The following is a 23,267-nucleotide window of genomic DNA, read 5'->3' as shown; positions in this document are numbered from 1 at the left end:
TCTCGTAGACGTCTAGCACAGTCCAGTACGATAGGTGTCCCACTTCCCTCATATGTAACTATGTCGCGGACTCCCCTCCTGCGCATGCGCTCGCGCAGGGTAGATGTTACCTTTGCGCGCCGTGCGCCTCGCCTTTCCTGTCTCCTTCCGTTGTCTGTCTGTCTGCTTTGTACTGCATAGCGCTATGAGATATCCGACTTGCATTCTCTGGTTTTACGAGATCTGTGCAGGGAGGAAGGATTTCTCGCCAGCCTCCATAGTCACTGTCATCTCTTCCCATCTGGTTTCATATAGCGAGGCTCTGTTGCCATGTTAGTGGCATGTGCTGAGGATGCTATTCCGTAAAAGTTAGGAGTTTATGGGTAGGATATCGAGGTCTATGTAGTCAATAGATTTTATCAGGTTCTGCGAAACATGAAGCCTCGAGACCACATGCAATTTCAAGAGGTGCCGGCTAACCTCGCCCGAAATCATGCTTTGGTAGACGCCCACTGTTAAAAGCACTAGGCATCGCTGGCTCTGCAGGATATGGTGTCTCTCTCACCGGAAGAAGGCGTTCCAGGACATTTCACTTGAAAGTTGATCGGGCTGCCACTGCCTGACTGACGTTCTCACTTCCCTGATCGGCAGCTGCTCTTCCGGTCGTCCCTGGTGTTTGGGTACGGTGAACTGTTCGAGCCAGCCCGCTTCGAGCGTGGTTCGAGGCAGGAACCAATCAGTGAGCGCGTTGGGCACCACGGAGGCGGACAGGCCCACTCACAAATAGCGCCCCACTCCGCTCTTCTCCTCATCTGCCTCTTTCTCGAAGTCTCTCTCGCTCCACCGACGTTCACAGTACTTCAACGCACCCGCCCGCCACCACAGCCTACGCTACACAAGCCTCGAACCTCACCAATCCAAGCAGCAGCTTCCCGCACCACCTTACGCTCGCACAGAACGCAACCGTGGCAAACCAGAACAATGGCGCATTCGAATTCGAAACGAAGCAGTAGTAGTAGTAGTAATCGCAGCGACCGGTCGACCGCCAATGTGCGCGCCTCGGCCTACGTTGTGAACGCCTCCACCGCCGCCCTCCAGGGCTTCCACTACTCCACTACCGGGGCTGGCGGGGCTGAGTGGTATTCCTGAGGTCGGCTCGGTGAGTCTTGCCTTCGGCATCCGCACATTGTCCGCACGTACTAACAATACCGACAGGGAATACCTTCACCTCCGCCGAGTCCCCCCCTCGCCGCCAAGGCATCGTCTAACGCTGTTGGACGGGCGCGCAGAGGGGGGGCTGCATACAACATTACGGGAGAGTGTGAGAGACTCTTCTGCGAGACACTACGGGCTGTTTTCCTTGGTGAGGGGAACTTAGCTCTGAAGGACTCGCTTGTGATGGGTATGCATAAAGATATGACTACCGGTATCGTCAACGATTATGGCATCGATGTACGACAGAATTCGAGTAGCACTATGGACTCGCCGTCTCCGGAAGGATATGGCTGGGTCCACCAGAAGGGTTTGGTTAGTGACTGGATCGAGGTTTGGGACTATGTGGGCGGTATTCGCTTCCGTGGGTTCGTTGCGGAAAAGGCCGGTGAGAAGGCTATGTTTGTCTTCTTCGATCAGAATGTGATTGGAGGTGACCTCAAAGCTGGGTGAGTCTTTCACATCTACTTCCTTACGCTGAGCATACACTAACCCGCTATAACAGACTGATGGCTCTTCTCGAGCTCTGCGAAGTCGAATACTTCTCCTGTTCCCGCCTCGTGGTTTGCATCGACCGCCACACTCAGCAGTGGCCTTTGGAGGCTGTTTCCAAGGACCTCGGCTGGATTGGCTTCCAGCTCACGACCTTGCGAGAGTTTGCCGATGAGGGCGATGTTATCAGCAACGAGTGGCTGTTCATGGAGATGGACACCTAGTTTTTATCACCTGTATGTCTTTCTGTGTGCGTTTGTTTCCAGTTCATGGGGTTTCGAGCATGCTATTACCTGTTTGGAGTCGGGTCGTTACCTGCTGGGAGTCGTTTCGTAAGGAGTCAAAAGCTGCACCTGTATCTTTCAGTGTCACTTCTTTGATGGCGTCATGTGCGCTTTGTAGTGTTTGTCAGATATGCAATGGAAGTTGTTCCCATTGAACATTGAGTCTTTTGCAATCAGTTCGCTTGTACAGTCGTTGTACATGTGATTTATTTATCTGCGTGCGTTTCGGTTTTGATGTTGTTTCGTCTCATGTGGTCTGTAGTATTAGATGCGCATAGATTCACACGGTATTCAGACATAAGTTGAAGTACTTTGAACGCGAAGTCTAATATGGAATAAAGATTTTCGCTGGGTTTGTTACCGCAGGAAATGCGGGGGTGAGTATATGGTCGTGTACTCGTGTGCAGAAAGATCTTGCTAAGGAGCGCGATTCACGCGCAGAGATGTTCTCTTTCGGCACTTTTATCACGTGCTTTTCAAGCAACCTTTGGATGTTCGTAAGAAACGCTGTTAATGTGGCTCGTTGGGTTGTTGGGTGGTAATGGTGATGCCTATGGAAGTGTAGATTGCGAAGGCAGCTTTGCTGGTATTTGGAGTTGCGGTTGACCTCTGTGGAAGATGAGCATGGAAATGCGATGGCGATATAACCTTGTGGATGTCTTGATTGGTATGTGGAGAAGTCTAGTCAAATTATGGTAAGTATAAGGGAATGGTAAAGATGTGGGACCGTGGGTAGCTGCTGCTATGGTAGTCACAGGTGTCGTGGCGAGGAATGGATTACTTTGCCCAAGAACGTGTGCGCGGGCGGTCCGCTTCGCTCCACCACGACCACGCCGCTGCACACAAGGAACCTAAATTTGCAAAAGATTAGACGACAGCGGGCATTCGCTGCTGGGCACCTACGCAACCGTGAAACGCTGGCAAACTGCTTGTTTATGGCTGAGCGTGCGGGGAGCATCGCATTCGGTGCTTTACCATCACTCAGACCACTGCGAAAAGAAAGACCGAGCACCTGGGTGATTAACTGTATGCACGAAATGCTATCCGTAAAGGGAAGTGGTCAAAGCAGAAACAGAAATGATAGGTTGATACCTAGATCTAGCCCCCAAATGGGTGGCGCTAGCCGTCAGGCGACCGTCTCACACTGGCTCAAGCGCCCAAGTTGTTTTGGGATGTTAAATATAGAGTCAGTGGCTGATGTTTCTTCTGGTTTCTCTAGCACGAGTTCGATGAGGAGTAACCCTCCGCGATCGATCAATAAAGATAATAAGGCAGATAGTGTTGACAAGTGTGCATTGTAAGACTACGCAAGGGTCTGGGGAGCTGCTCGTATGTTACAACGATCTATCTCACGATAATCCATCCGCTGAATGCGAATTACCGTCCTACTCCTAAGTAAGTCATCCCTAAAGAACAGAACTATCTCGCGAGAGAGATATCTCAATTTCGGCGCGTCGGTGCGTAGACTGTACCGTATCGGGATTCGCATCTGCCTTTTGGGGCGCTATGATTGGACTCCGTAGTCCGCATCACTCTTAGGCCGGCAGCCCTGCAGGCTAATGATTCTGAAACTGGGCCGGATTTGCACTGCCTTGCAAGACCTCAAATTCCAGCAAGTCTTCAAATTGAAGCGTCTGCCTGCCTTCGAACCGAAGATGGACTGTCTCTAATGCACGACCCGGGGCCACAAGAAACGCTACTAGCGTCAAAACAAGCGAACTCTCTTGATTCCAAACCAACGAGCCTGTTTCGTAAATACAAAGGATGGAGATTTGGAGTCCTAGCCTGGACGATATCAACATGCCTCGTCCTCGCGATGAACTTCTTGTTCGCGACAGTGGCACTCGCGCGATACGGTTGGGGCAGAAATGGGCAGCCCATCCTCTACGAAGGCAAATGCGACACGGTCAGTAAGCTAAGTACAGTAGCTCATTTGCTCATCAACACTATGAGTACGGCTCTACTATGTGCGAGTACCTATTGCATGCAATGCCTATCGGCGCCGACCAGGAAGGAACTTGATCAAGCACATGCGCGGCAGTCATATCTAGACATCGGGGTGCTTAGTCCCCGGAATCTGAAGTACATATCAAAGAGTCGCAGAGTGCGCTGGCTCATTTTAGGTCTGTCCACAATTCCTCTACACCTCTTGTAAGTGCGGCTCGTATGATCCTGGATTAAGGTATCCAAACTAATTGGCCCAGTTACAATTCGGTGGTTTTCGCATCCTCTGGGACGAAACTTTACTACCCGTTTTTGGTCAAAGAATCTTTCCTAACAGGGGAACCTTCTTTTGATCGTATCGATGGTTCAACATTCGTTTACCCTCCAAATCTCAACGAAAGCTTTTATGTTGTCTCACGAGGCAAAAGTCCCGACGCCAAGGCCTACTACAATACACCTTTCCCGGAGACTGAGGCTCGAAGAATGAAAGATCTGTATGCCCAAGGTCGTCTTGAGCGCCTGGAGACTCGAGACTGTCTCAAAGCATACGTCACACAATTCCAAACAAGAGGCAACGTACTGTTAGTATCAAAGACCGACTTAGGTGATCCTGACATTGTGTCAACCTTGGGAGGTCCCTGGTACGCGCAAGATTGGGTATGCGGGTCGGATAAGTGCGATGATAACTCTCCCCTGGCGAAGCGACTATGGGAACAACCCGAAACGTGGAGGTTCGCTTACGACAATCATAACAGCGATTCCTATGATGTTGGGACAGGGTACAGTGTTGCGTACTGCCTCAGTGAGCGCCCTTCCGAACGATGCAGGCTGCAGTGCAGCCTGCCTTTGATGATTGTGGTGGTTCTTGTCAATGTTGCAAAAGCGGTATGCATGTTTAGCATGCTCTACATGCTTGAGGGGAGGATAGACACGACGCCGATTATGAGCATTGGAGACGCGATGGCATCTTACTTAAAGCGGTCGGATGATTACACGAAGGATATGTGTCTTGCGACGATGGACGACATAAGAACGGCAATTACCATGAGCCACCGGTGGGATACCCGGCCAAAGGAGTACAAAGGAATACGTCGCCGTCGGTTCCGTGCGGCTAGTCGAACTAGATGGGGCATTTGCTGCGTACTGTAAGTTGTCTCTTGATGATGCGCAAGAGTCTGCGGACGCTAACGTCCTTACCAGATACATCGCTGTCCTCGCTTTTACCGCCTGGCTCCTGAGGCAAGGCACAAGCATGGCAACAACAGACGCAACAGGCGCTGAGATGATCCTGTCTTTGGGATTCGGCCAAGTCAACAACCGCACCACGCTCCACATCCCACTGAAGGACCTAGTCACAAATGCCATCATCGCGAACACGCCCCAAGTAATCCTCTCATGGATCTACTTCTCCTACAACGGCCTCCTCACACTAATGAGCCTAGCCCGGGAATGGGAATCCTACGGCCTCCAACACAAAGGTCTCCGCGTCTCCGTCGCCCCCGAAGGAGCCCAGCGGTCAACCTATTTCCTCCAACTACCCTATCGCATCGCCGTCCCCTTCAGCATGCTCTCTGCCTTCCTCCACTGGCTCGTCTCGCAGTCTTTCTTCATGGTCAGCGTCCAGCTCTACGGCTACGACGAAACACAAGGCTGGATGTTCATGCCGGACAACCCTGGAACGCGAGTTTCAGTCGGCTACTCGCTGCTCCCGTTGCTAGTTCTTCTGAGCACGGGCGCCGTTCTTCTCACCGCGATATCGGTACGGGGACTCATGCTGTTGAAGTCGACTACGCCGATTGTAGGTAGTTGTAGTGCGGCTATTGCTGCTGCGTGTCAACCGCTCTTCGGGGACGACGGCGAAGCTGCTACGGAGAAGGTGAAGTGGGGTGTTATGGGGAGGAGACAGAAGTTTAGGCATTGTGGGGTTTCGAGAAGACCTGTGGGGCTGCTGGTGCCGGGGACGGAGTACAGGTAGTTGCGTAGATGATATAGCGAATTTAGGAACAGGACTTTTCCTGTTCTATTGATCGGAGTCCTGCAGTAGAAGCAATACATGATACGTGACCTCTCTCGCAGGTTTGTAGCCACTCACACGCTACTCATCCTACTCTTTCTCTCGTTGCGATAGAACTCTATGAGAGCCATAACTTCTGTCACGACGTCATCCCTAGGTGGGTGGGCGCCCATATCAAACAGCAATTGAACTAACCCCTGGTGCTCCTTCTTCGCAGCCCATGAAAGCGCCGTCTGGCCGTGCTTATCCTTAGACTCTAGTTTAGCTCCCGCATTAAGCTGTAGCTTGACCACCGCCTCCTCGCCCCATTCTACAGCCAAAATAAGTGGCGTCTTACCCTCCTTACCATCCTTGAACTCCAGGCTATCGCCCTTATCAAATAGCAGCTTAACCACTAGCTCGTGCCCGTTCACTGCAGCAAACGCAAGTGGTATCTTACCCCATATAGAGTCCGTAGACTCTAATTCAGTGCCCTTGTTAAGTAGTAGCTTAACCATCCCCTTATGCCCTAGTCCTGCAGCTGTAGAAACGACAAGTCATATGCACTCTTACCAAAGGTAGGCTTCGTGGCATCCTTATCAAATAGTAGCTTAACCACCACATTATGCCCTCGCACTACAGCGTATGAAAGCGGCGTCGCGCCACATCTGTCCTTAGACTCTAGGCCGGCGCCCGTTTCAAGTAGTAGGTTAACCACCACCTCATGCCCCAGCGCCGCAGCCCCTATGGTATGTTCGTCATCCACATAAGCTGATGCACCTGTGCCTGCATGTAAGCGATGCTTGTCCTACGGACAATCTAGCCTGATCATTCCGAGGTGCTATCAACGTTTCTTTGTGTAGTGCTCACTGCTCACTTCAGTGAGCGGGTATAGGTTAGGAGTGAGACGCTGAAATTGGCCGCACTTGGGAACAGTTAAGCGCTGCTTCGAATCTGTGGCAGCAAACCCCTTCGTAGAAGTCCTCATGGTGCTCAGACTCTTGAACTATATAAGAAACTTGCTGTCACTAACTTTGCTAAAAGTCAGCTGAAGCAATGGCAGGCATTCATCTATGACTCCTAATACAGGCTCTAGTGTAGTCGTGATGTTGTCCAAAACGATTGAGTACGTCACATCTGTGAAATTTAGCTTTAAAATTACGACTTGAACTATAGAGATGAGGCAGAACCTGTTCAAGTAATTAGTCAGATTAGACATGTCAAATCGTTCGATGTCCTTACAGCCCACTAAGGCTAAAAATTATCATCAACGATAATTTTCTCGAGGTCGGCATGTGAAGTGTCTAGAGAACAGGAAGAGGTACCGCAACAATCATGACGTCGATAATCAGATTAACGATTCTGGTCGATGGATAGTATGCTAGGAGGTCTCCACATGTGCTCACAATCGTTATGTTATTCCACTCGAATTCGAAAGGCCAGCAGATCGCAAATGCTGTGACGTATATTCCCAGTAACATAGATCGACTCTGAGCGTGATACAGTGTCTTTTAAAACTGGAGCACGGATATCTTGATGAGTGAATTTGAAGTGGGGCGCAATAGTGTCGCGGCTACAGTCAGCTACCAAAATCAGCATGCTGCGAAGAAAATTGCGGATCAGCTCTATGCTGCAGTCCGACACCCTGTCTCATGTAAAGGCGCACTTTGCAAGCTCCTCTCCTAGAGCTTCACTCCCGTCGCGTCATCGACATCGCGGATACCGTGCAGCGTTGCAACCCCAAAACACCTCCACCCGCCCCAGCCCTCCGGGCGCCCGACGAAAGCAGCAGCTCGAGCACCGTCCAGGCCAAGCCGCTGCGTCTACTATACCTCATCCGCCTACAAAGTGTGGCCGTTCAGTGCCGGCTGCGCGGGCGGCGAGGCTGGGGTAAAAGCGAGTCCACCCGCGTGCATCGCCCATCCTTACAAGACTCCTCGAAACCTTGAACAAGCTGGCCATCTTGAGACAGTATAGGGGCAGTCATACTCTTCTTTTTAGGGAACACTTACGCGAGAGTATCAGAGTATTAAAGGTAGGAGACATAGATTGGCAGAGAACTGCGAAATAGGTACCCAGAGCCATGAGGAGGTGGTGGAGGAACTTTTGCTTAGTACCGATGGAAATTCCACGAGAAATACTCTTCGTCCAATTGATAGGCAATAGGTTGGTTCTCGCCAGGACTGAATTGCAGTCGCTCTCCAAGAAGAGGAAGTGAAGGATCGTAGCGTGTATTGGGTGCTTGGCCTGGTATTGGTGCTCCTCCCGTTACCGTTGCTGGAGGTGGGGCTGGTGGCTGCCAAACCGTAAGTCTAGTGCCAACTGGCTCTGGACCTACTAGTTCTGGACCTGGCGCGAGAGCTTCCGTAGGTGAAAGTCTGGCCCTCTTCCGTGTATTCCTACGGCCCCCCTCCTGGGGTTCACTATTCTCTAACATCTCCAACGTATCGAGAAACACGAGATTCAAGTCCTCACGGTCTTTACGATTGAAACGTCCCTCGCATCTCTGATCAATGTTTCGGCTGAAAATGCACAGAGCGTTGTCTTTGGCCTTATCACTGGGTATTACGGATTTTTTTCAGACGTGACTGTATATTTTTAGAGCTGGAGACCTGTGAAATTAGCGAGAGGTACTTACATGGATTTAAGGGCACCTCCGCGTCTGGCTGTAGTTGCTTGAAAATGAGATACCACTTCCAGAGTTCTGATCGAGCCGTCTTTTCTGGGGTATTAGACCCGTTTATATATAGTGCGACATTACTGTCCACGCGCCTCGTTAGCAGCTCCATGGTGGTGACATCGAAAATGACGGGTGGCCCACCACTCTTCTTTAAGGTCTTTTCGAGCTGGTGTCTCATATTTTCGACGATTTCCTTGCGTTCCTCTGACACCCCGTGTCTGTTCGACTTAGAGTTGATTATAACCAATTCTTGCGCGCTGTATCGTTTACAAGTGCCTCCTATCCTCAAGTTCTGGTAATGTTCGTCCAACAACTTCTGCGTGATAAATTGACGAAAGCAAACACGGCAAGTTTCAGGCAGTCGATGGCTGGGTCCCTTACGAGGGCAAACGTGATCACTAATTGAATCAATTAGCGATCTTCTGTGGACATCGAAATCTATGGCTCTTCAACTTACATCCACAAGCGGCGGGTTTTAGGATCTCTCTTGATCTGCCTTGAGAGACAGGCTATTCCAGCGGCAGCGTACCAACAAACGAGGGAAAGCGGTTGCGGAGGGGTGAAGTCTTCTTCCCGTGCGCTTTTATCTCCAAGAACTGGATCATGTCTTTGGTTTGAAGATCCTGACCCAGCACCTACTTGCGGTTGCCCAAGCCCGTGAAGAGTATTGGCACCGGATGGGGACGGTCCAAAAGATGCAGGGGTAATTTGATTTGCGGAACTGCCAGTGCCGCTACCGCTCTCTGGGGAGTCGCTGCATGGTAAAGAAGAAATGTCGCTTTTAGAACCTCGAATGAAAGCGCTCAGTATGCTACCTTGCGGTGCCTTGCTATGTGAACTGACCCATACAGGAACGCTATCATCCTCAGATTCGCTATCGTCGCTGTCATCATTGTTTCCGCTTGTGCCGCTTGAGCTCGCATAGTAGAGGGATGCATCATCTTCAAGCTCCTTCCTCTTCCCACCGAATTCTGCCCTGTGCCCTCCATATTTGGTGGTGAAACTATCACTGAACCCTTCCACCTGGATTGGCTTATCTCCGACGATGGTCCCCGGCACTTTTTCAAACACAGAAGCTCTACTCAGAGGGTTATAATGGGATTCCGAACGTTTAACATCGCGCATGTGACCTTTCCCCATGAACTCGATGTCAGAACCCCGTGCCACTGTAGTAAGGGCTTGTCGATTCATTGTCAACACATCTTGACAGAGGGGCATCATGATGGTTGTAGAACCATTCGGCTGACTTTCAGGCGTAGATTTGTCGTCCCCCGGTAGATTTTTCGTTACGCTATAGGGTGCCAGGGAGGAAGGAGGCCTGGGTCTATACACATCTAGCGTGACGGGTGTAATGATTTCACCATCATTTAGAGTCATTAAAATGCGGAATCCCCTCGTTGAGTGCAGTAGGGCTGATAGGCAAGACTCTAATGTTTTGCCTAAGTCGGGTGTGACGAACTTGCGCCCCGGAGTCTCGTGCAAAGATGAGTCGCGAACATGGCTCTTCGTTGCATCTGCTATCGCCGGATACTTGAAATCATCCAAGGGACGTGTTTCTTGCTTTTGTAAATGATCCGCAGGTGTACTGCTAATGGTATTTGTCTCGCGCCATGTCTTTGGTGAATTATATGTGTGAGCATTTGATCCGCGTGGAGTCAAGGTTTCCAGATGGTTTCGAATACGACCATCCTCGAGACGGCCAGCCAAGCTATTTTCTAACTCACTTGGAGTCAAGCTTGATGATTCTTTTTCGCTGAACAAGTCTTTCGTCTCGAGCATCTCCTTTATGTTATCCATACTCTCTCATATTCGGCTGATCAGCTCTAATGGGACCCTGAAGTAGACGGGAAGCAAAAATTGGCAAATCCTTGCAAAGGGTCCGAAGACGATCAACAGCACTTTTTGCGATAACGCTCAGCTTTATGTTCAAGCGCTAGCGGGTAAAAGCAGATTCGCGACAAACAATTGATAAGAATGAGTTGATAACTAGGGCAAGAAGGATGGAGATGAGCCTAGGCTACGTTGAAAAGGATGACGCGCTACGGCGAGGGAGTGAGAGCGGGGGAAGGAGGGGGAAAGACGTGAAGGAAAAAAATTCAGCATCCGTTCTATGTTTTGGTCGATGGATACGACGCGCGACAACTGTAGGCGCGAAATTCGCGGCTGGCCGGGGTTTGGGGGCCATATGCTCGCATGCGGCGTAGCTGCAAGCTGCTGACATGCGGTGCCGCGACATTTCGCACTTCTACTGCGACACTAGAAGCTCGCGGCGCACGCTTTTCTCGTCGCTACGGTGTATTCTAGGTATCGCACATAGTCTTGCAGCATACCATTTCTTCTATCTTCGCGTGTCGTCTTGTCCGCGTTCGCCCTCAATGCCTCCATTTTCGCGGGGTCTCTATCTTAACACCACGAAAGCTCGCAGTTATGCTTGATTTATTAAAATGTGAAACCGAAACCTTGGTTGTGCAACTCACCAAGCCAGCTTTCGCTTTTTGTCTCCAATTAGTTGCGAAATACTCTTCATACTCGAATTTCTCATCGACAATTTATTCCATAGCTTCTACCATGGCTTCATCATCTTCATCGTCGTTTATAGGCGAAGTACTTACCAATTCACGCTCCAACCACTTCGATTGGTCTATCGTTGTGCTGAAAAAAGGCGTCCATACCGTCTATACTGTGGAGCTGCACAGTGGGATGACAGGTACTACCACCATGCATGCTATCAGAAAAGCATACAAAAGCACCAAACCGGCCATTCTCTGGTTTTATGGCCGCTCTCTTCTTGAAGATGCTGTTATATCTTCTGTAAGCTGCCTTTCCTAATTCATTTGGCCTGGTTTGTCTCCTCGATCTTGGCGAATTACTTGTACCCTCTTATAAGACTCAACTTAGCTAGTGTCTCGGTCCACTGACACGTTTTCCTAACTTTCTTTGTAAATATTTGTCTATTACTACGTGCTACACCTCTCCTGTCTATCGCGCAAAGCCGCTAATCCACCCAGTTCACCGTTAACCCCGACCCGGAAGCTCAAGATTACCCCCGTCGCGTCATCATTGCATCCAGCCAGCCGCTTAACGAGCTTACCAAAGCCTTCCACAATCCGTCTCTTCTCGTTGGCAGCGGAGCAGCTGTTCTCCGCGAAAATCCCCAGTTCAATCCCAAGCATCCCACAGATGGCCACTACCACGCCATCTTAATTCGGACTGAAGCTAGCCAATGGCTTCTTGTAGTAGGGATAGCTGGAACTATTCTTGTTGCTGGTGTTATTGGTCTTACCGTTGGAAGATTCACGAGAACTGCCATACTGGGCGTCGCGGCTGGGGCGACTACTGTTTCAGTTTTCGCCTACATCCAGGCAAGCATAGGTTGTTTCTTCAAGGAGTGAAATGAGGCCGGTCATGATCGCGGATAGATTTGTGTTCATTTCGATGACGTCGGAATCCCCCACGAGGTCTATTGTAAGCAGCCAGAGTTGTACCTAGGTATCATATGACGGCCTGGGCTAGAGGACTTAGCTCGATTAGTATTTAAGAGCCTCTGAGCGATTCTTGATGAGAGGTGTGGGTTGAGATGCGAGCTTATTTGTTCATTGTGAGCTATTAGAATTGACTATATTGAGGGAATTCGTCGGTCTGCTAAAAGGCTTGGACGGGATGCAGAGAGACAAAGATGGTCAATTACACACGGTCAAAGGTGGACGGAGGTCGTCATCAGGGAAGGTGCCGTACACTAAAGGGTTTAAGCATGTGCTAGATTTGTTCGGGCCGGCTTTAGCGTAGTGAGACGTGCAACATCATCCCAGGAAGCGTTTAGGATGTTAAGAATCGATGCTTCATTTCATACGTGTAGGAGTTTACATAACCTACAGTCTGAGTGCTCCATATATCAATTCAGCTATGTATCTCCATGTCCGACACGCCTCACTAACCTCTAAGAACTGCAACCCCCAACCCTACCCATAATTAAACGGATTCCTACAAAGCGGACAACTACTACTCCCACTACTCCTAAACCACTTAAACAAACACCCCCCATGGAACAAATTTCTACACGTAGAGCACCTCTTATCCGGTAGCCGTTTATCGCTCCCCACAACACTGTAACAAATCGCACACTCCGTCTGGCCCTTCATCGCACCTTCCACATTGCGCTTAAAAGTGGTTAATGCGTCGATGATGCTGCCGTTGAATATTGTGATGGCGCCGAGGGAAGTGCGCAGCCAGGACTGCCATTTTTGTTCGTTTACGGCGACGCGCGAGAGGCCTTCGATGCGCGCGGAGGAGAGGGGGAATGAGGGTGGAAGGGTGAGGCGCATCGCCATTGTGGCGTCGTCGATGGCGTACGTGGTTGTGATCTCGTGTGCGCGGTTCGCAACTTTCACAGCAAAAGGCTCGTCAGAGGGTAAGGTGTCGGCCCAGGATTGGACGGAGGAGAGGGCGGAGGAGATTACGGGGGGCGAGATGTATTTCTCGGTCCAGGGCTCGAGGGTTACGACCACGGGCCGCGATTTGCAGTCGATGTACCAGGATTTTGTGAGACTGGGGAGGTGCAGGAGGCAGAGGTAGTAGATGTGCGTGAGTAGCCAGTGGGTGTCGCGGCGGGGAAGCTCAATGTCGGGTTCGTAGGTCGTGGGGTCCAGCTTGGAAATGTCCACGGGCTTGTTGTGCGCGTGGCCGAGGAAGTCGAATGTGAAGTCCAGCAAGCCCGGGAGGTATGCACCGGTCTTGATGTGGTCGACGTAGTCGTTTTTGACTTTGAAAGACGCGTGCGCGAGGTGGTCGAACACGAGGAGCCAGGAAAGGAGGTAGCCGCGGAGGGGCAGTGGGATGTTGCGCTCGAAGTTTACATCAGCGAGAGCAGCGACGGTGGGTGCCTCAAGGATGAGGGAGAGGAGTTCTTCGGGGAGGCGGGCGGTGGTTTTCTCGAGAGCGGAGTCAATCGAAATCTGTTCCTGTGCAGCGGGAATTTGCTTGTGTAGGATGTTAAAAGCTGTCTGCTGCACGGGCTGTGACTCCACATATAGAAGTGGAAAGAGGTCTTCGGTCTCCTCGAGGTGTTTGAGGGGCACTTTTGCAATCTGACGGGCTAAGACATCGTTCACCATCTTTAGGGGCTGGTGGAACTCGTCAGGAAAGTGTTGAGAGTGCTTGAGGAGATTGACGAGGCCGTTAGCGATGGTCGGTTCGGTCTCCTTCCAGACTTCGACGAGGTCGTCATTCGGTTCTTCGGTTTGTGTCAATGTACGCAGCTGAGCATACAGCTTTAGAGAGGCATGTACAAAAGGTATCGGGCTATTCCAGAGTCAGCGTCGTCTTGGGAGGTTTGCGGTCCTTTTACCTATTCACTCCAGACTCAGTCTCTTGAAGTTCAGAAGTGGCCGCCCAGCTGTCGCCCAAAGCATTGAGAATTTCGCCCCAGTGCTCGCCATAGAGATCGCTCATCAGCGGCAACAACACTGTAAGCGCACGGCAAACTTCGGCCCGAAGATGGAGAGCGCCATTGGTGTTGTGCAGCCATGGTATTACATGCTTGACAAAGAAGATCAAGCGCTGCTTGGCGATGCTGTGCGCAACGTCTTCTTGTCCGTACAACAGGATGTTGAGCAATACAAGCTGCCGTAGACCTGCTTCTCGTTAGTCATGGTCAGCCGATCGGAAGGACAAGATAAGTACCTTCGTCTGGATTTTCTTCAATGTTTAGCCCAGTGAGATCCGCTACAAGCTCGTTGCACATCCTTTCGCAGGACTTTGAGGCCGCGAACTGTTCATGGAAGGAGTTCAGCAGGCCAATCAAAGGGAAGGTTTCTGGGAAGATTCATTAGTGCGAGATTTTCAGCCGTTTCTGGATCCAATTACCTTTGCCTCTACGCAGCGTCTTGAGGATCTCTTCGAGCCTAGGAGTGTCCGACTTTCTCAAGCCGTATATTTCCACAGCGTCAGAAATCAAGACGCTATAGGTGCGCGCTGAGTAGTATGACCTGGGTGATGTCTCAGGCTCGATCATGGAGAGAAGCGTCGTCGCCCAACCAGTGAGGCCGTCATTGCCATCAGCTGACCAGAAGGCTTTCATAAGTTTGAGCTCTTCATTTACAAAAGGTTGTGCATCGGCCATGAATGCGATAGCGTCGGCTTCTACATCTGCATTGTATTCTGCCCAGAGGCCGTTCGCACCGGCGAGACCAAGATTGTCGTCCGCCAGCTGGATCGTGAGTGCAACGTTTCGCAGGAAAGATTCCCTGATGTCCTGAGGTACTTTCTCAACAGGAAAGATATCACTAGCCTTGAAAAGTTTAATGACGTACTGCGTGATGCGGTAGGCGGCAGAATAGCCATCGGCATCTCGAGAGATCTTTGTTGGAACACTGCTTTGATCCTGTTCGACCAAATATACCGCGCCATGCAGAGGATTAGCTACAGCTAGCGATGTCTTTGGTGCGGCATCGAGGAAAGGTGCCAACGCGGCCTCCCAGTCGTCAGTGCCAGGAAAGACCCCTGACATGTCCTCCCAAGAGCTTCCAGGCTTCACGAGCTGCTTGGCAAGTTCGACCAAAGTCTCCACAGATACAGATGTCTGCGTAGCTTCTTTGAGTCCTTGCTGAACAAGGCCATAGACGGATTGTTTTGTATCCGATCCAGCAGTGAGCACTGTCTGAATCGAGGCGTTCACCGCAGCGGCATCACGTGAGATGACTTCATCACCCGACTCGGATGCCAACAGCAAACTTTGTAGAAGAGTCGAGCCTTGTTGAGTAGAGAGAAAGTCCTTCAGTATCGAAGAGTTCTGTCTGACAATCTGTCGAAGGCCTTGGAGTGCGTATGGAGCTTCTTGTGATAACGAAAGGGATTGCGTCATGTATGATAAGACTTCATCGGTGGTCTCGGAAGCTAGGATTTTCGCGGGAGACTGGAGAATGCGATGAAACGCATCCCATTCTGTCGTTCCAGTGAGAGCATCACGGACGCTCGACTTGATATACCCTTGCAATGCTGCATCGCCTAGTGCAAGGTCAAAAGATTTGGGGACTCTGGGAGAAGTCAGAAGTGCTTCAAGAGCCTTAGCTTTCGTTGAAGAATCTGGGCCTTCGAGAATAGCCTTAAGAGTGGCTGCCCAGGCCTGACCGAATGAAGACGAATCGGATAAAGAGTAGAGAATGTCCACCAAATATGACGAGGATGGCGAAAGTATCAGTCTTGGTAGTTCCGAGCCAATGAATTGCTTGAGCTCATCAACAACCTCTGGGTCTGCAAGCACCAAGTCTCGGTTGCGGTTCAGAAGCTCCGCTACAGCACCTGCTGCTCCATATGGTTTGCCATTCCGGTTGGAAACGACAGTCAGCGCTTCGCGCGTGATGGAAAGACACGAGCGTTGGAATAATGTCTGTAGCTGTATGCTGCTTGCGCCTTCAAGTACTTGCTTTTGTAGTGCTGCAAGCCGTGAGGCTTTCTGTGTCAGTGCGCTCTGAGATTTCTCGTAGTCCTTAGACTGCTCCGGAGCTGACACCTTGATATCGTTGACTAACTGCGTGACAAAGTTTGGCCATGTCGATTCCAAGATCGTCGGCATATTGCCCACCGTCATAGCTTTGGCCACAAGGTGGGATGCGTTCGGTGGTACGCTCCAATCGCTGGTTTCTGGAGAAGGTCGCAAATGCTGGGCAATTATTGGAAGAACCATGTCTTCGAGCACCTTGGTTTGGTCTTCGTTGGATAGATCAGCGCAAAGCGCCCTGGCAAGTCCGAGATAGGAACCGTAAGCGGACTCTAGATTGATTCTCGATTCATCTCTCCTCGAAATACCATCGTGCATAGCGGTGAGAAGCTTGATAGCATCGTCGGCATCTGAGGGTAGAGCGGCGTTAGGTATAGCCTGAAGCAGACTAGTTACCTTATTCCAAAATTGCTGCGGACCAGCCTGCGAGCCTTTTTTCAAGAATTGGCGTAGCCTCCGATCAGCCGACGTCTTGCTCTTGTAGTCATCCGTCCATACTGTAGGGTAGGCAACAGTGAGCAGTGTTAGAGTGTCGACATAGTCTAATGAAGATCCAGTTTGGTCGGAATCAAGGCCAGATGAGAGGTAAGCCTTGCTGATGGCTTGTAGATTACCTTTTACTGCTTCTGTAGTCGATGTCAGTAGATGCACTGAGTTACTGCAGAATGACCACTTACCAGGCTGTTTTTCCAAGCAGGTCCTGAGGAATCGGTGAATTGCCTTCCGTACAGACGAGTCGGTATGTGATGCAAACTCCCAAAGCTTCCTGTCGCCAAGAAGACTGTCATAATCTGATTGGAATTTGGAAAGCTCTTCCGGCTTCAGATTCGCCAACAGGCTTCCTAGTAGAGATATGCATGCGGATATGACTCTGCTGAACTTGGCTTCCGCATCATCCGGACTGACAGTACGCTCGTCACTAAGCGTCTGCGGTGTCTCTTTGTCTATTGCATCTCGACAGTATTCCAGTATAGGTTGTTGGTATGCTCGGCGAATGTTCTGGATCTTCTCGGGTGTGTTAAAGACCTGTCGCAGTGCATTTTGTGTCGCGTCTACTACCGACCGATCGCCATCGTACAGCCCACACAGCCATGCACCGACCGACTTGGGCATGTGCTTTGCGAACCTCTTGCCGGCCGCGGCCGCCAGCTGGCCTTGTAACGCGTGCGCATTACTCCGGACGAAGCGACCGTTGTCTATTGAAGCACGAGGATACATTTTGACCTGCAACAAAGATAAATTACTACATGCGTGGTATGTACATGCATGAGGCAAACGCACCCATGCTTCTAGCAGCCCCTCCTCCACGGGCTCTTCCGACTTCGCGACATGTGCCTGTAGGTCTTCCAACGCCCGAGCCTTGGTCGTGCTGTCCTTCTTCGACAAGTTCTTGAAGTATACTACAACATTGGCGTCGGAAATCGTGGAGAGGTCGGGCGGCTCTGTTACGTGAGAGAGCTGCGACGAGCTGGTGCCGAACGCAGGCGTCGAGGAACCAAAGGCAGAGCCGAATGTGCTCGTCGCAGCTCGGGCGCTGCTTGCCTGCGCCTTAGTCGGTCGCTTGCTCATGATAGAGGTGCTGGGAGATGAGGGGAGATGCGATTGAAGGAGTGACACCAGACGGGAGGAACCAGGAGACAAGCACGACGACACAAACCTCCGGTGGAAGTGAAAATGCGGTCCCACGATGACGGCAACTCTGCCTTTGGCGGGGCACCCCTGCTGTTCGTCTAGTCCAGATGTGGTAAGGTCAAAGCGCGCAGAGCCGCACCTCATCTGAAGGCAACGCTGATCCTCAACTTTCTTTCAACGTGGACGAGCAACTCTCCACCGCCACGACAAGCTTTCGCGCGGTTGGACCGCTATCAATATGAAGTTCTTCATTGAGTATGTATACCTGAGCTTGCCCCCCTTTAGAGGGGACGGGTGATATGCACCTTTGCCACTCGTCGCGAGAGTGACGCGCGATCGCTTACAGCTTTGCAAGACTCATTAGTAAAGGACTTCATGCTGACATGTACATAGCGAGCTCCCCGTGCTCTTCCCGTACCCTCGGGTATATCCTGAGCAATATGCCTACATGTGTGACCTTAAGCGCACGCTGGACGCTGGCGGCCACTGCGTCCTTGAGATGCCTTCAGGCACAGGTAAAACTGTGTCGCTGCTCTCGCTCATTGTGGCGTACCAGCAATTTCATCCTGAAAATCGGAAACTAATCTATTGCTCGCGTACCATGTCTGAGATCGAGAAAGCCTTGGCCGAGTTGAAGGCACTAATGCATTATCGGACACAGGAGCTAGGCTACGAAGAGGACTTCAGAGGACTGGGATTGACAAGTCGAAAGAACTTGTGTCTCCATCCTTCCGTCAAGCGCGAGAAGAGCGGATCTGTTGTCGATGCGCGATGTCGAAGCTTGACCGCTGGCTTTGTGAAAGAGAAGAAAGAGCGAGGCGAGGATGTCGAGCTATGCGTTTACCACGACAACCTCGACCTGTTAGAACCCCACAACCTCATACCGCCCGGTGTCTGGACTTTTGACGGTCTGCTCAAATATGGTGAGCAGCAGAAACAATGTCCCTACTTTACATCGCGGCGGATGATGTCCTATTGCAATGTCATCATCTATTCCTACCATTACCTGCTCGATCCTAAGATTGCGGAACGCGTGTCGAAGGAGTTGTCAAAGGACTGCATAGTCGTTTTTGATGAAGCCCACAACATCGACAACGTGTGCATAGAATCTCTCAGCATTGATTTGAACGAAGACTCCCTACGCAAAGCCACTCGTGGCGTCGACAATCTAGACCGCAAGATTAAACAGATGAAAGAGTCAGATTCGGAGAAACTGCAGAACGAGTACGCGAAGCTTGTAGAAGGCTTGCGGGCGGCGGACGAAGCGCGAGACGAGAATGCCTTCATGGCGAACCCAGCACTACCCGACGACCTTTTGAAAGAAGCCGTACCCGGCAACATCAGAAGAGCGGAGCATTTCGTAGCATTTTTAAAACGCTTCGTGGAATATTTGAAGACCCGCATGAAAGTGTTACACGTCATATCAGAGACTCCACCATCTTTTCTTAGCCATCTCCGAGATCTGACGTTCATCGAACGGAAACCCCTCCGCTTCTGCGCCGAACGCCTCACCTCCCTCGTCCGCACACTCGAATTAACAAACATCGAAGACTACCAGCCACTGCAGGAAGTCGCGACCTTCGCTACTCTTGTTGCCACCTACGAAACTGGTTTCCTCCTCATCATCGAGCCCTTCGAATCTGCCACTGCAACTGTAGCTAATCCAGTCCTGCACTTTACCTGCCTCGATGCCGCCATCGCCATCAAGCCCGTCTTCGAGCGCTTCTCCTCCGTCATCGTCACATCCGGCACAATGTCCCCTCTAGACATGTACCCTCGAATGCTAAACTTCAACACGGTCGTCCAAGAATCCTTCACCATGACGCTCTCCCGCCGCACTTTCCTCCCCATGATCGTCGACCGCGGCAGCGACCAAGGCCCCATCACCTCCTCGTTCGAACACCGCCTCGAAATGACCGTCATCCGCAACTTCGGCAGCCTCCTCATAGAATTCTGCAAGCTCACGCCCGACGGTGTCGTCGTCTTCTTCCCCTCTTACCTCTACATGGAGAGCATCATCAGCTCATGGCAAGGCATGGGCATCCTCGACACAGTCTGGAAATACAAGCTCATCCTCGTCGAAACGCCCGACGCGCAGGAAACTTCCCTCGCACTGGAGACCTTCCGCACAGCCTGTAACAACGGCCGCGGCGCCGTCCTCCTCTGCGTCGCCCGCGGGAAAGTCTCCGAAGGCATAGATTTTGACCACCACTACGGCCGCACCGTCATAAACATGGGCGTTCCCTACCAGTACACCGAGTCGCGCATTTTGAAAGCACGCCTAGAATTCCTCCGCGAGACGTACCGCATCAAGGAATCGGATTTTCTCTCTTTCGACGCCATGCGCCACGCAGCGCAGTGTCTGGGTCGTGTCATCCGCGGAAAAGACGACTACGGCATCATGGTCCTGGCGGACAAGCGGTTCGGCAAGAAGATCACGCAGCTGCCCAAGTGGATACAGATGGGTCTCGAGATCAAGAACACGAAGCTTAGCGTCGATCAGGCGGTTAATAATGCGAAGGCTTTTCTGCGCGAGATGTCGGTGCCGTATGCGAGGGGGCAGGGAGATGGACATTCGAGCTGGAGTTTGGCGGATTTGGAGTCGCACCAGGCGAAGAAGAAGTCGGAGGCTATTAGCGGGACGGAGAATCCTACTACGAGGGCGTTGGAGGGCAGGGCGGAGAGAGTGGTCGAGGTTGAGGATGAGTTTGGGGGCGCGGGCATGGACGATGTTATGGCGGGGCTGGACGGGTAGGCCGCGTCTAAGTCACCGTCACTGTGAGAGATGGCTCTGTGGAATGAGGTCATGCCGCGGACTGATGGTTCGTCTCCTAAAACCCTGGCTTGAGGGTTCTGGTACGGGGGCGTTTGGATCGCATTGGGGAATCGGTTCAAAGGATACTCACCGTCTGTACGCGTCTTGCACTTTGTAGAATGTAAGTTCTGAATCAAAGACGAGAACTTTAAATGTCAGCAAACATCATGATAGCCATACATATTTCTGGGGGCTGTATCATCTAGCACGTTTGCACGTCTCTTGTGACATCTGCCAAATCTGAAGTGGCCTCTCTGGGGGGCAGACAATGTGAAAGCTGTTGCGGCTTGGATCTGGCTGTGGTAAAGGTGGGCAGGATCTTCTATATGAGATCAATCATGGAAAGTGAAGAGTGTCTATATTACGATTAAATGTACCCTATGCTACCCGTAAGATAACAAAACCGTTGCGCCTAGTCCCATATGTCGTATCCAGCGAGGGGTATCCGTAGTCGTCCGTTCGTTCGTGAGTGTGGTGTGAGGGTATCGTGGAAGCCGGGCCTATCCTGCCCAGCCTAATCGCACTCCCAGAAAACGCCTATATAAAAACAAAAGTCGTAAGCCAGTCGTCCATGACATGCCTTTCAGAACTTCTTAGTCCTTCTCCTTCTAGCTGCAAGCTGCGGCGTCCACATCCCCGCGAATAGGTCCTCGCACTCATCCTCATCCTGGCTGTCAAACTCGATGTCCTCGTCTCGCACCCCGTCCCTCAGTTCTTCCTCTCCTTGTTCTTCTTCGTGAGCAACCTCCCACCCCGTCCCCCTAGCCACCCTCTTCGTCTCCAGAATGTACTTCCCGACCTTATACCGCTGGCTCTCCTCCTCGGCTTCGACGTACTTCCAGCCCAACACGCTGCCGCATTGCCTGCAGCTTATATCTGACACGGTATGTGCGCCGGTGACGAGTTGACGGGGCACGGCTTTGTGCGTGTGTGTGTTTGGCAAATCTCCCGCCTTGATGTCGTCGGCTCTAGGCGGGCTGCTAGGATTGTGGATAGCTGATGGCGGTGGTGGCGAAACGAGGTATGCGCGGCCGTGGCGGCCGGTGAAACCTTTGCTGATGATGGAGGACGTAGGAATTAGGTCGGTGAGGCATTTCGCGCAGCGGAGGTGGGATGTTGTTGTGGTTGACGACAGGTACGATGTGGGTTGCGGTGGAGAGGTCGAAGGTGACGGTACAGTCGAATTTGTGGACACTGTAGCTGCGGAACTGCGACGACGGCGGAAGGGGATGCTGGGGAGGAGGTAGAGGGGAAGGGGCGGGTGGTGCGTGTGAGAGGATGGCCATGTTGGAGGTCGCCTGGCGGTGTCGTGGGCGGTGAGGATGTCGCGGAAGTAAAGCTGGGGTCGTCTCGTGTATGGGTTTTGGTGTTGCTGCTCAGCCAGGAGCGCGAGAGATGAATGTAGATTTGGATTATGAGAAAGAAGAAGACCAGTTCGCTCCGGCGCGACTGCAGCCGGGCTTTGAGCGCGGTTGCCGGTGTTGGTACGGTTGGCGATGAGCGTGTGACGTGAGTATCCCCGCGCTAGTATAACGCGCTAGATGCTGCCGATAAAGCCGATGACGGACGCCACAAGCGAAGAGGAATGCTTATCGCGGCTGGCTTGGACAACAATACTGTACTGTCGTGGTCGTCAAAGCATTTAAAGGTGAAGGAGGTAGAAGAGGGGAACCGAAATTGTAACTATGCAGCAGCAGGCATCTTCCATGGCAAGACGTGTTCGATCTAAAGTCGTTGTCCCGCATTGCCGAATCACGCACCTCTACACCGTCCACGCGCATAGATGAACTCACGACATGTCACGCGTTTGATCTGACCACTATTCCCGTGAGGGGCGAAGGGTGCCTCAAAACGGTCATGCTCACCGTCTAACCCTAGGTTACCCTACCTTGTGCTACGCATACGGGCTTAGGCTGAGGGAAATATTGCCGAAACGCTCTAGTTTACCACTGTTTCGATTTGTATCACGACCCTCTGTCAACATGCTGTAGTCCAGCGTTTACTGTTCAGTCTGAGGCCCTGCTCCACCATGTGCAAGTTCTAGGAGTTGGGGCAGACGGATAGTGTATGGAGTCATACGAGCTCAATTAAGTTCGTTTCCTTCTTGCACCAGTAGCCACCTTTAGATGTCCACACCCGCCAAACATCCACGGAAACCCAGTGTAGACATTCGATACAAATAGCGGTACTTTCATGATCCTAGAATCGTCACTCTCGGATCGGAAAATTTCATCTTGCCAAACACGGTCCAGAGCCTTATGTCGGTGTCTAATCTGAGAGCCGCTCGCTGGTAGTGATACGCTACGTTAGATAAAAGAACGGTAGCTAATGATCAAACTCTCCACAACAAAGCTAGGCTTATTGTCCTTCTCTGTCTGTAAGAAGCAGTCGTCGAAGTCGAGGCCAAGCGTCGTCCATCAACATTCCTATGCAGTTCGTGAATCACCCTATGAGATAAAAACAGGGCGGCTTATCTTCGGCCAGGCACACGATGCCGTCTCTCTGTAATGAGGCTTTGTTGTTGCTGCAACGGTTCGAAGGTATAAGTAAGCTTGAATACATACGCCTCTTCCTCGGGGAGCTTCGCACGTGTTCTGCATTCGTCCAGTACAGGCGTGGTAAGTGGAATGTCAGCCCGTTGGAAGGTGGCGACTTGAACGTGAAATGCCCGAACAAGAGGTTCAGTGGATGCCAGATTATCGATACGGTGCTGTCGCGCCCCAATCAATAAATGGGAAGTT

At 51.5% G+C, this 23,267-nt stretch overlaps 6 protein-coding genes across 6 annotated transcripts; 3 read left to right on the top strand and 3 right to left on the bottom strand.

The window, feature by feature from the left end:
• Positions 1 to 1,377: 1,377 nt before the first annotated feature.
• N0V89_011248 (uncharacterized protein) lies at positions 1,378 to 1,644 on the top strand (the record flags this gene model as incomplete). Its single annotated transcript, XM_056219981.1, is given in 2 exon segments — positions 1,378 to 1,381; positions 1,394 to 1,644. 2 exon segments carry the CDS (start codon positions 1,378 to 1,380, stop codon positions 1,642 to 1,644), a joined length of 255 nt encoding a protein of 84 aa, XP_056067108.1.
• A 2,271-nt stretch (positions 1,645 to 3,915) lies between these two features.
• On the top strand, positions 3,916 to 5,886 carry N0V89_011247 (uncharacterized protein; the record flags this gene model as incomplete). The annotated part of the gene is made up of 2 exons (XM_056219980.1): positions 3,916 to 3,919; positions 4,961 to 5,886. The coding sequence occupies 2 exons, from the start codon at positions 3,916 to 3,918 to the stop codon at positions 5,884 to 5,886; spliced, it is 930 nt and encodes a 309-aa protein (XP_056067107.1).
• Positions 5,887 to 5,999: 113 nt separating this feature from the next.
• On the bottom strand, positions 6,000 to 6,369 carry N0V89_011246 (uncharacterized protein; the record flags this gene model as incomplete). Its single annotated transcript, XM_056219979.1, has 2 exons — positions 6,000 to 6,288; positions 6,365 to 6,369. The coding sequence occupies 2 exons, from the start codon at positions 6,367 to 6,369 to the stop codon at positions 6,000 to 6,002; spliced, it is 294 nt and encodes a 97-aa protein (XP_056067106.1).
• Positions 6,370 to 12,543: 6,174 nt separating this feature from the next.
• N0V89_011245 (uncharacterized protein) lies at positions 12,544 to 14,359 on the bottom strand (the record flags this gene model as incomplete). The annotated part of the gene is made up of 2 exons (XM_056219978.1): positions 12,544 to 13,814; positions 14,353 to 14,359. 2 exons carry the CDS (start codon positions 14,357 to 14,359, stop codon positions 12,544 to 12,546), a joined length of 1,278 nt encoding a protein of 425 aa, XP_056067105.1.
• Positions 14,360 to 14,408: 49 nt separating this feature from the next.
• N0V89_011244 (uncharacterized protein) lies at positions 14,409 to 17,364 on the bottom strand (the record flags this gene model as incomplete). Its single annotated transcript, XM_056219977.1, has 2 exons — positions 14,409 to 17,275; positions 17,361 to 17,364. 2 exons carry the CDS (start codon positions 17,362 to 17,364, stop codon positions 14,409 to 14,411), a joined length of 2,871 nt encoding a protein of 956 aa, XP_056067104.1.
• A 585-nt stretch (positions 17,365 to 17,949) lies between these two features.
• On the top strand, positions 17,950 to 20,466 carry RAD3 (TFIIH/NER complex ATP-dependent 5'-3' DNA helicase subunit; the record flags this gene model as incomplete). Its single annotated transcript, XM_056219976.1, has 2 exons — positions 17,950 to 17,954; positions 18,105 to 20,466. 2 exons carry the CDS (start codon positions 17,950 to 17,952, stop codon positions 20,464 to 20,466), a joined length of 2,367 nt encoding a protein of 788 aa, XP_056067103.1.
• Positions 20,467 to 23,267: the final 2,801 nt, after the last annotated feature.

This window comes from Didymosphaeria variabile (genome assembly GCF_027946475.1).
Source record: "Didymosphaeria variabile strain IMI 356815 chromosome Unknown scaffold_8, whole genome shotgun sequence".
In the NCBI taxonomy this organism is placed as follows: Eukaryota; Fungi; Ascomycota; class Dothideomycetes; order Pleosporales; family Didymosphaeriaceae; genus Didymosphaeria; species Didymosphaeria variabile.
Note: the sequence above shows the minus strand (reverse complement) of the source record. Positions and strands in the feature narration are given on the sequence as shown.